Source organism: Ornithodoros turicata, chromosome 3, assembly GCF_037126465.1.
Source record: "Ornithodoros turicata isolate Travis chromosome 3, ASM3712646v1, whole genome shotgun sequence".
Classification (NCBI taxonomy): domain Eukaryota; kingdom Metazoa; phylum Arthropoda; class Arachnida; order Ixodida; family Argasidae; genus Ornithodoros; species Ornithodoros turicata.
The window spans coordinates 9063732-9073841 of NC_088203.1; the positions used below are offsets into that span (position 1 = coordinate 9063732).

Sequence of the window (10110 nt, forward strand, 5' to 3'; positions counted from 1 at the left end):
AACACCTTCACAATGAACACTGCGGAGCAGTCATATCCCGTTCTGTTCCCATGGCAACGCGTACCTCCTTCTAGAGAACGGACGGAACGGATAGCAACCAGCGGCCGCAGCACACACCGGCAGTCGCAGTGGCCACAGCAGCACGGGATTAGTGCTGGCAGCTGATTAGCAGGCGTTGTCTTATGCAATGGCTCGTGATTACCGAGTACTTTCTATACAAAGCCACGTAGTGTCGGGGTATGTGGGTAATAAGAGCGCCTGCTTTCCACTACAGGTACGTCTGCTTCCTTTCCTGTGCATGCGAATTAGATAATACTAATAATAATCACTAAGCGGATGGAAGGGGTCTCGCATATGTTAATCATCACGTACATACCACACTCACTGACAGTCACTGCACAACCTTCGTTTTAGACTCTGGGATTTGAAGTGGATTTCATAAACTCCGTGCAGTTTTCAAACCACACTGGTACGTACTATCGTTTCTTTTGCGATCATTTTTCAGCAGTCCAAAGTGAACGAGTCTGCGGACATCCTCTGCAACTCCGAGTCAGCTGTCTTCGCGGCCTTGTGCTGTGCTGTTATCTTTTTATTGCTGCGGTACCGAGGCAGTACATTATTGCCGGCTCCTCCTCCTTTATGAACCATGATATTGCCCATGTGAGCAACCTTGAAGTGATTTTCGCCCACAACTATCTCGTTTCAACTGCGCGTGATGTTTTTAAACGCGAGGGATTGGGTATATTTATTGACTACTGATACTCAAGGATCTGTTTTCCCATATAAGGATCGGTGTCCCAGAGAGTATGTGTTACTGCTGTGTGGCTTCAAGGTCAAAAACCATATTGGGAGAACTTGATCTACTTGATGATAACCCTCTAAAAGAATGTGCCTCGTCACTCCTCAATGCAAAGATAACACTTGAACAGTACTGTCTCTTCAAAGGTTATCCCTTGTTTCGAGGGCAAGTCCTCAACGCTGAGGAACTACAGGAACTGTACGATGGGTTGAAGCTCAACAGGATCAACAAGTACTCTCACGTCTTAACCGGTAAATTATTGTGTCAAATTTTGGTCGTCTATGCTTCCTCTTCATATGCACACACTTTTTTGCAGGCTATATTCCTTCTGATACCCTTTTGAGCAAGGTTGCCGACATAGTGACAGAACTGAAGCAAAACAACCCAAACCTCATGTATTGTACGTTCCTTCCTGAAAGTTATGTGGATGGCTTAGTTAGGTTGTCGCAAGCTTACCATATTAATCTTATCATTTACAGTGTGCGATCCGGTGATGGGAGACGACGGAAGACTGGTAAGTCTTTTTATACAGGGTGTCCCAGAAAACGTGTCATTGCATTATAATTAAAAAAACGACACCACCTAGAATCATGTGGTCAACAGCATTTCTTCTTACTAGGTTCTTGCCGCCTCCTGATGTGAATATCTTGTAACGTAAGTTTAATTACGTAAATTTTTGCGAACTGAACTCTGAGATTTGCCAAGTAAAGGTCACTTTTTTACCCCACCAATGTGAAGACCAGTGATGGCCAGTAGTTAACTACATGTAGTTAAACTACCTGATTGTAGTTAAAAAGTAGTTATCAGCTACTTGCAGAAATGTAGTGGCAACTACTAGTTAAACTACTATTTTAAGTAGTTAACTACAGTAGTTAGGTTACTGAAAAGGCACTAACTACTTCCGATTTTGCTGCAAGCTTTACGGCACGATTGTGCTTCCGACTTTTACCTTGAGCTACTTGTTTGATGAGAACGGAGGTGCAGAGCAATTGTGTCATGCATGTGTACTAAATCTTCACTTTTAATGCCTGTCTAGTGAAGCCTCATTTGCTGTGAAATAATTCTGCAACTTAGTTTATCGCATAGGCACAGAAAGAATTTCGCCGCAAGCTTTGTATTTGACGATCGTAGCAATGGCTTGAGCCAAAGTTTATCATTGCTCGTGATTTATATTTAGGTGTGCAAGAACACTACAAGGGATTGCTGTTGATGGACAACGTTAAGTGGTTCTAGATGTAGTTAAACTACATTGCAGTAGTTAAAGAAGTAATTTTAACTACTCCCCTGAAAAGTAGTTGAACTACTAGTTAAACTACTCAATCACAAAGTAGTTATAGTTAAACTACTGTAGAAGTAGTTAGTGGCCATCACTGGCGAAGACCGTGCTGAATTTAGTCGAATTCATGATAATTGGCAGGGATATTGAGCAGCTATCCCATCAGGAAAAATAGCTGGACATCATGCTTTTCGGGGCACCGACGGCGTAGCGCTTGATGACTTTTTGAGTGCAATCATTGTCAGTCCGACGAAAGGAGGCGGGGTGCCTCGGACAGGGAGGTGGCCTTGAACAGCATTATGTTCGGATGTTCTTTCCGATGGAATTGTCCATTATCCTCATTATCCCTGTCAATAATTATGAATTTTAGTAAATTGGCACGCTCTTCACATTGGTGGTGTAAATGACCTCTACTTGGCAAATTTCCGATTTCGGTTCGCAAAAATTTACATAATAACACTTACATCACATGACAGTAACATGCGAAGGTGGCAAAAACCTAGTAAGAAGAAATTCCATTGACCTGCATGATTCTAGGCAGCGTAGTTTTTTTTTCTTATAGTTCAATGACACGTTTTCTGGGACACCCTGTAGATAAAGCGAAAACTGCAAGACGAAACGATAAATCGCATTAACCATCCTGTCCACAGTACGTCCCAGCATCCTTGGTGCCCATCTACCGAGACCAGCTGCTCCCTTTAGCAGACGTCATAACGCCAAACCACTTTGAACTGGAGTGAGTATAGACAATATTCCGAGAGAGGAATCTGAAATTCTTCCAAGCAGTTCTACCTGTTTGGGGTGGGGATGTTAGAGTGTACGCCTGTGTGGACGCAGGCAGCTCTCGGTTAGAACGATCATCACGGAGACTGACGTGCTAGAAGCAATGGAGGACCTCCACAAGAAAGGCGTTCCCATAGTGATACTGACCTCGTTTCACACACCTGGTGAAGCAAAGCCAAAGGTGGGCCATGTCTTCTTCACACACATTGACCACAGTTCCGTTTTCAATTAAATACTGGACAGTTAGGGTCGCATGAGTGTCTTAGTGGGAAAGGGCGCATCGTAACACACATACTTGAAAGTAGAGCTGTGCGAATAGCAAAATTTCCATTGCGAATAGTTTACGAATATTTCACTTGCACTGCGAATCGAATAATTTCTTCAGATAGCGAATCGAATTCAAATAATCAGAAATGGTCCCATCCAAATAATTTTAAATACCTCATGGTGAAATATTTTTTTGGTGTTGTGCTCATTAGATGATGTTCTGCCCCAACATGTGTGCCTTTTCAACTATCATAACATATTGTGAGAGAAGGGTCCCTCTGTGTCGTGTATGGTAAGACTGCATTAGTTTGATGAACTGCATTGAGAGTTAGTCAACATGCTCCATGCAGACTGCTTTGTGTGCATCTCCTCATTTCTGTGTTTACATTGTAAATTTCCTGTATTTTTTTTTAAAAGCTGCACATATTTCCATCTGTTACTGAACATAACTCTCAAAGTTGGGAATACATTTACTGGAACCTGCAATGCGCAGAGTATAGTGTTGACCATGAGCTCACAAATTTTGTAGACTTTAGGCACAGAATATTCAAACAGAATACAGAAACTGACACTGAAGATTTTTGTTTAAGTTTAATTTATACAAGCTGTCGCGTGGAAGTCCACACTTCTTCAGGTACAAAGTACAGGTACACTTCACTTTGTACCTGAAGACGTGTGGACCTCCATGCGAAAGCTTGTATAAATTAAACTTTAAAAAAAAATCTTCAGTGTCAGTTTCTATATTTTGTTTATGTGATCTACAGGACTTGACTCCCCTCTTCGTACACGCTTCGGACAGAATATTGTAAACAGTGTAAAGCGGGCTTCACCTAACGCTCAAAAGTAGTGAGGTGAAGCCGAGCCACACACCAAAAGAACTGCAATATGAAGTGGGCTTCACCTAACTCAAGTATGTAATGAGGCAAAGCCCACTTGCAGAGTGGTGATATCGATACCTCGCTTCAGTGCTATTCGAAAAATGTTAGAAGATTTTGAATTCTGAAAACAGGTTGCGAACAGCATTGGAATAGATCAGATGTTCGTTTCATATGCGAAATTTCGAATATACGCACAGCTCTACTTGGAATAGATCAAATTGTGGAATTTTTACATAAAGAATAACTCTGCTGTTCTCTTTCTCAAGTTTGGGGGTGCAATTTGTCGGCGCTTTGAATTCTTGGAGACGAGTCATTCGGCTCCAACTAGAAATATATATATTTTTTAATTGTGGCATCGCAGGAAATCATCCTGTATGGGAGCAGCAGGAAAGGCGGTGTCCGCACTGCAGTCAAGGTGGAAATCCCTGCCCTCGAAGCCAAGTTCACGGGGACGGGCGACCTGCTGGCTGCCTGCATTCTTGCGTGGATCACACGCACAAACAACCTCAAGGTCATTTAGCACGACTCATTCATCAGATCCACGTCCAAAACTGTCCATATATGGTAGTGGGCTCACAATAAGAATGATGTACCACACACAGTGTGAAGCTTTTGGGGAATATCTTTTCTAAATTCGGGGATAAAAATCGGGAAAATGAACATGTGCTCCAAATTCATGCAAATTCGGGTGGAAAAACTTCCAATATGCTAAATTTGGGGAGAGATTGGACTCGGTTACTGAAACGAGCTGTACTGGCCAGTTACTGAAATGAACTGGGCTTGGTAGAAACGGTGATGTAACTGCATTTGCTGCCAAACAAGTTACTGTGCATTCCTACAGAAGTCTCAGTGAGGGCAATTTGCTGGTAAACACCGTGTCTCACGCTAAAGAGGCAACCGTCAATTCGGGGAAGAATTGGGTTAGACCCTAAAACTTCGGGCTCTAGTTATGATCTTGTCTGGCAACTACTGTCTGGCATCTTCGAGTGTAGTTACTGTCCGCGTGTGTGTTGGGCTCACCTTGATTATACTTTGCATTGTATTTTCAGGAGGCTTTAGAAAAGGCAGTGGCGACAGTACAGGGTGTCATACAGAGGACCTTCAAGTATGCCTCGGGTAAAAACAAAACTTTATATATATAATCTGCATGTGATATGTGCTGTACTGATAAAAGCCAACAAGCTTGAAACGGCCTTGGGATTGTGGCACGCTTGGCTTGGCTTGGCTTGTAAACACATACCTCATGCGCAGCCATGGAGCATCCACTCATTTACCTATTTGTAAAAGCATGCCAACTTTGTCACATTGTGTTGTACGTTAATAGAGTCTTTTCTTAATTCGTCTGTAGTTTGAGTGACAGTATCATGTATCACGTCAGTGTACCATAGTCCGAACACAGGGTGAACAGTAGCAAACAAAAGTAACAAAGCAGTGACAGTAACTTCGGTAGCATAGACAGCATTGGCATTAATTGTGAAGTGTGCACAAATTGTTTTTTTTTTGCTTTTCTTTTAGTTTCATTAAAATAGGTTTCAGAAAATAGTGCAAGTAAAAGCGAGTAATCACATTTATTCTTCTCCTGCAGAGAAAGAGAAAGACAAAGAGGGCAAAGAAGGAGAGGACGGGCTTCTACCGACGCACACCCTAGAACTACGTCTCGTGCAGAGCAAAGAGCACATCGAAAATCCACATTCGGATATACGCGGACTAAAGATCATATAAAACGTGGGGGCTGCCTTCAAAATGTGGGCTTCCAGTAGATATTTCTCCTGCCGGTGCTTTTATACGGAAGTGTTTCGTACATAACAAAAAAAAAACTTTGTCAGAGGCAATACAACTGCAATAAAATGGTGTCAATGTATTGTGTTAAAGCAAGTTATGCGGGACCAGAGATGTGACAAAGGGGGTTAATCGTTGCTTGTCATTCATAGTATACAACGGTTCTTTTGAATGAAACATTTCCTGCTTTCGCCTTGGCAAACTATAAATTTGTGCATTTGATCCCATTCCTCATTAAAAAAAAAAAATTGTTCCTTTGATTTATGATATTTATTATTGTTATATTTATAGTTGTCCGCTCTCAAAATATTACTGTGCCGCAAATAGGATGGCTGGATGCAGAGAGGTCATGCTCTCTCCCTGTGCCAGATAATGTAATCCACCATACTCTCACTGCTTCCACACTGGCTGCTAAGAAGGAAAAGAAATCTAGTCCGTCAACTACATACGCCATCAGAGATATGGAGACACAATAGCATGCCACAAGAATTACTGCAGCGCCACTATGTGCCATCAGTAGGGGAGCGCACTTTCTGCTGCAGCATAGTGTCATATAGTCACAAGAACTAGCGCAAAAAACACAGGGTCCAGCAAAAAACAGACGTCAGCGTTACTTCCGACTGTATTACAGGAAAAGCACTTACAAAAACACGAGACGCAGGACAGTTTGTCTGTACTGTACGGTATTTGTCTGGACTGTATGGTCCTGCGTTTCACACTTATCAAACACGTATGAAAACATGAAACGCAGGACCATACAGTCCAGACAAATACAGTACAGTACAGACAAACTGTCCTGCGTTTCGTGTTTTTGTAAGTGCTTTTCCCGTAATACAGTTGGAAGTAACTCTGATGTGCGTTTTTTGCTGGACCCTGTGTTTTTTGCGCTTGTTCTTGTGGCATAATGTACCAACTTGCCCAATCCTCCCTGCTGTTTACGACTATAGTCATTACAATTGTTTCAGACTCCTTTTCAAAATTCTGCAGATGACAAGTTCGAAAATCTAGGAACTTGAAATATATCACATTTAGGTTGGTTTTTTGCAGTCAGCATTCCAGGCAATTTGTCACCTTCGTCGTCAAAGTCATCCAAGGAATATACGACTCGAACTCCATGGTGTCCGGACATCTAGACAGGGAAGCTTCACCAACATACTTCCAGTAATTTGCAAACCTAGACAACTGCGCAGTTTAATTTTGCTAACAAAAATTCTTGGCTATCCTCAACGGTTAGAGAAAGTCCACCTACGACGTATCTACAAAACGCACAAAGTTACGTGGGCGCCATCCCTGAAGCCCGGCGCACTTCCTCCAAAGTCCGTATGGCGATCTCTCTCGCCCTGAGAGATCCTCTGTCCAGTAACTTCCACAGATGTGCCCTGTCTTTGAGGTGTTCCTGCAGACGTCGCTGTATTGGTACCAAAACCTCTACGGCAGCCTCAGCGACCTCTGTCTTGTATTTCCCCGTATCGAGGTGCTGGACAGAGCTGCATATCTGGAAAGGAAGAAGAACCTGTCCCTTTTTCCATACACGTATTTGCCGTAGCACCTCATTACATCTGCGGCCATGTGAACACCCAAAAGCTTGTCTAAGTCCTACTGATACAGAGGACAAATGTAGGCTGCTAACACCCTAAAACTTCAGGCTCTAATTATTATTATTATTTTCCTCGAATTACTAAAGAAATTTTTTGCCTCAAAGAAACAATGTTCCAATGTCAGTGATGTTAAAAATTACCTGAAAGAGTGTCAATGCTGCAAAGGCACAAGACAAGTCGTGTACGCCTTGCGCGAGGTACACTTACAAACGTGTAGGACTTACTTCTTCGGGGGTCTTGTCCGTAAGCAGGCTGTGAAGTGCAACTAAATTGGCCACAGCGGGTCGCTCTTCGGGTTCGTACGTCACTTTGGATGTGAAGTCCGTGAGTGCCTTCCGGATCTTGCTGCGGATCTGGTCCGGAGAGTCATCGAGGTCGATCCGTCCTTTTGGGTCGGGGTGGGACTTGCTCATCTTCTTAGTGGGATCACGCAGGTTACGTAGACGCACGGCAGGTCCTTCAACTGTCGAAGGCGGTAGAAAGTTTGTTTCTTTGAACTTTGTTAGCTCTGAGGTTTCGCTGCAGACCCGTTAAAAAAAACTACTATTGATTTGAACGTCTGCTGCAGTGTCTTTAATAAGCTGCCAATATCTTAGCGCTTCCTCAAGTCCCGCTAATAAGTTGCCATTCATTTGAAAGTTCGCTGCAGTCCTGTTGATTAATCAGCATTATCTTAAGGTATTATACAGACCCGCTAATAAGTCACCATTATTTTTTAACTTTGCTGCTGCGATAATACTAAAATTCTGTTAATTTGAAAAGTTGGTGCTGCTCTATTAAGAAAGTACCGCTAATTCAAAAAGTTTACTGCAGTCCTGCTAATAAATTACCCATCAATTTGAATGGGATTCCTATTAAATGAAGTGTCATTTGTTTTTGTTCGAATTTAATTTCAAATTGGGTGACAGTATTTCATTGTCAGTTCTTACAATATAAACAAAGAGCTCATTTGTTTTAGTCAGCCCATGGCAATACACTTTTCCACCTCACCTAGCAGAGGCTTCGGGGGTGGGAAAACCGTTCCAAAACGTTTGTTGAATGTTTCCGCCAAGTCTTGCATGAGGTAGACATGCGGAAGTTGGTCTTCTCCGACCGGAACGTCTGTTCCCCTGTCGAGTGAAGTGGTAAGAAAGACCTTGAATTAAGATTTTGTTTCTCCAGCACGTAAACCTGAAAGGAGAACACAACAAACGGAAAAACGAACTCCGCTTACTTGTAGAGTAAGACGTCGGCACTCTGTAGGACCGGGTAAAGGTAAAGTCCGAGGGGCGTTTCTTTCATCCCTGATGTCTTTTCCTGCGAGCGCATGTTTTTGCCCAAATTATGCCAGGTGCCTGGTCCATGTGGTAAAAGTACTTTTCAACATGGTCACCATTTACAGCCATGCCTGGCTCTAATACGCTACAACAGTACGTCTCTGCACATGATAGGAAGAAAAGGTTGGAGAAAGCACGTGAAGGTATCTTTCCATTCAGAAAGCAGCAATAAGGGAGCATTCACAGACGGGCCACAACACTATGATGAAAAGATGAAGCAATGAGACCGTTTTACGTTGGGGGATAGCTGAGGGGCGGCACGAAAGGCTGGCCTACTGTCATAGCATATTCTCACACTATACTTCGACCACTATATGTACATGTATGCAGACAGAGTCCAGAGACTCCCATATGACATTGTCCATGCATTGCTACCTACTTTAAGCTGCGGAAAATGTTGAAGTTGGGCCATAGTTTGAAGACAACATAGTATCCATGCTAACTGTCCATGTTCAGGAACCTGCAAAGGGGAAAAAAAAGAAAGAAACCTCGAATAATGTCCCACAAAAACATTTAGTCAAAGGCGCACTTGAGACTGTAGGAACAGGATGCACTTTTCTGGGTCTACTCCACAGGCCAGTAGGCTCGCTGTCATCACTTCGATATTGGACCTGAAACCCAAATTTCGCGTCGTCCAGTTAAATTTGCATGCCTGGATCTGACTCCCAACCTGAGCTCTTCAGTACTGTAATGAGGCAATGTTATGGAATGGAGGTCCACAATGCTAAAGATGCACTCCATGCCTGAATCCTGGAGCCTCGTCCACTGTCGGATGGCCCCAAATAAATTCCCTAAGTGAGGCACTCCGGTGGGTTGAATGCCTGAGAATGCTCGGCGTGGGAAACTCCTCTGAAACAGTGGAGGATATTACTGTTCCTTTTGCGGAAGAACGGCTTGACAAGAGGATACCCGCCGATTAAACGTGACACGAAATCGTAATACGCGGTTGTGCGGTGCATACAACATGCTCTGGTTGTGGACCCTTCGTCTCAGATTCATATAACCGCATTAAAATACTACTTCGGTTTACACCACATCTTCGACCGCGGCGAAAGCCCATCATCGGTACCTCACCTTTGCGTCTGATTTCATTTGGCGCACGCACACGCATCGTAAAACTTTGGTGCGCGTGAAAATGCGACGTAGCAACGTAACGTCGCGGTGAAATTTACGGATATCTGCGCGCACGACCATCGGTAAACAACTAAGCACGTGCGTTTACCGGTTACCGCAGATTTGCTCGAGTTTGGCTTTCGGCTTGACTACGGCTTGGCTTGACATCTACCGTCATAGTTGGCTACAATTGATTTTCTTTTTCCTTTTTTTCATTTTGATCTTGATGTGCTTGCTGCTTGCTGGCAAGTGGCGCGCATCAGAGTCAGAGCAACAATATGATGCATAATGCCACGCGTTG

General features: G+C 43.3%; 2 protein-coding genes across 3 annotated transcripts; one reads left to right on the forward strand and one right to left on the reverse strand.

Annotated features, from left to right (window-relative positions):
• Positions 1-64: 64 nt before the first annotated feature.
• Positions 65-5864, forward strand: LOC135387994 (pyridoxal kinase-like). Its single transcript, XM_064617254.1, has 10 exons — positions 65-274; positions 415-469; positions 946-1050; positions 1116-1199; positions 1279-1313; positions 2726-2811; positions 2913-3039; positions 4365-4514; positions 5053-5119; positions 5589-5864. The coding sequence occupies exons 1-10, from the start codon at positions 188-190 to the stop codon at positions 5723-5725; spliced, it is 933 nt and encodes a 310-aa protein (XP_064473324.1). The 5' UTR covers positions 65-187; the 3' UTR covers positions 5726-5864.
• A 1079-nt stretch (positions 5865-6943) lies between these two features.
• Positions 6944-9992, reverse strand: LOC135387993 (tryptophan--tRNA ligase, mitochondrial-like). 2 transcript variants are annotated; one of them, XM_064617252.1, is made up of 8 exons: positions 9771-9992; positions 9367-9545; positions 9226-9307; positions 9076-9156; positions 8594-8676; positions 8371-8489; positions 7605-7843; positions 6944-7277 (listed from the first exon to the last, which is right to left on the reverse strand). In XM_064617252.1, the coding sequence occupies exons 1-8, from the start codon at positions 9888-9890 to the stop codon at positions 7056-7058; spliced, it is 1125 nt and encodes a 374-aa protein (XP_064473322.1). In that variant the 5' UTR covers positions 9891-9992; the 3' UTR covers positions 6944-7055. The 2 variants fall into 2 exon arrangements, with proteins under 2 accessions (XP_064473322.1, XP_064473323.1); XM_064617253.1 differs by lacking the exon at positions 9771-9992 and adding an exon at positions 9606-9674.
• Between the last annotated feature and the right edge of the window lie 118 nt (positions 9993-10110).

Bases quoted from the DNA above. Each gene is read 5' to 3' on its own strand.
- LOC135387993 (XM_064617252.1), bottom strand. From the start codon at position 9,890: ATGGTCGTGCGCGCAGATATCCGTAAATTTCACCGCGACGTTACGTTG. The intron at 8,677-9,075 runs GTAGGTAGCAAT...ATGCGCTCGCAG, and splicing joins AACATTTTCCGCAGCTTAAA to GAAAAGACATCAGGGATGAA. The intron at 7,844-8,370 runs GTGAGGTGGAAA...CGCCTTCGACAG, and splicing joins ACCCCCGAAGCCTCTGCTAG to TTGAAGGACCTGCCGTGCGT.
- LOC135387994 (XM_064617254.1), top strand. From the start codon at position 188: ATGGCTCGTGATTACCGAGTACTTTCTATACAAAGCCACGTAGTGTCG. The intron at 470-945 runs GTACGTACTATC...GTCTCTTCAAAG, and splicing joins GCAGTTTTCAAACCACACTG to GTTATCCCTTGTTTCGAGGG. The intron at 1,051-1,115 runs GTAAATTATTGT...ACTTTTTTGCAG, and splicing joins GTACTCTCACGTCTTAACCG to GCTATATTCCTTCTGATACC.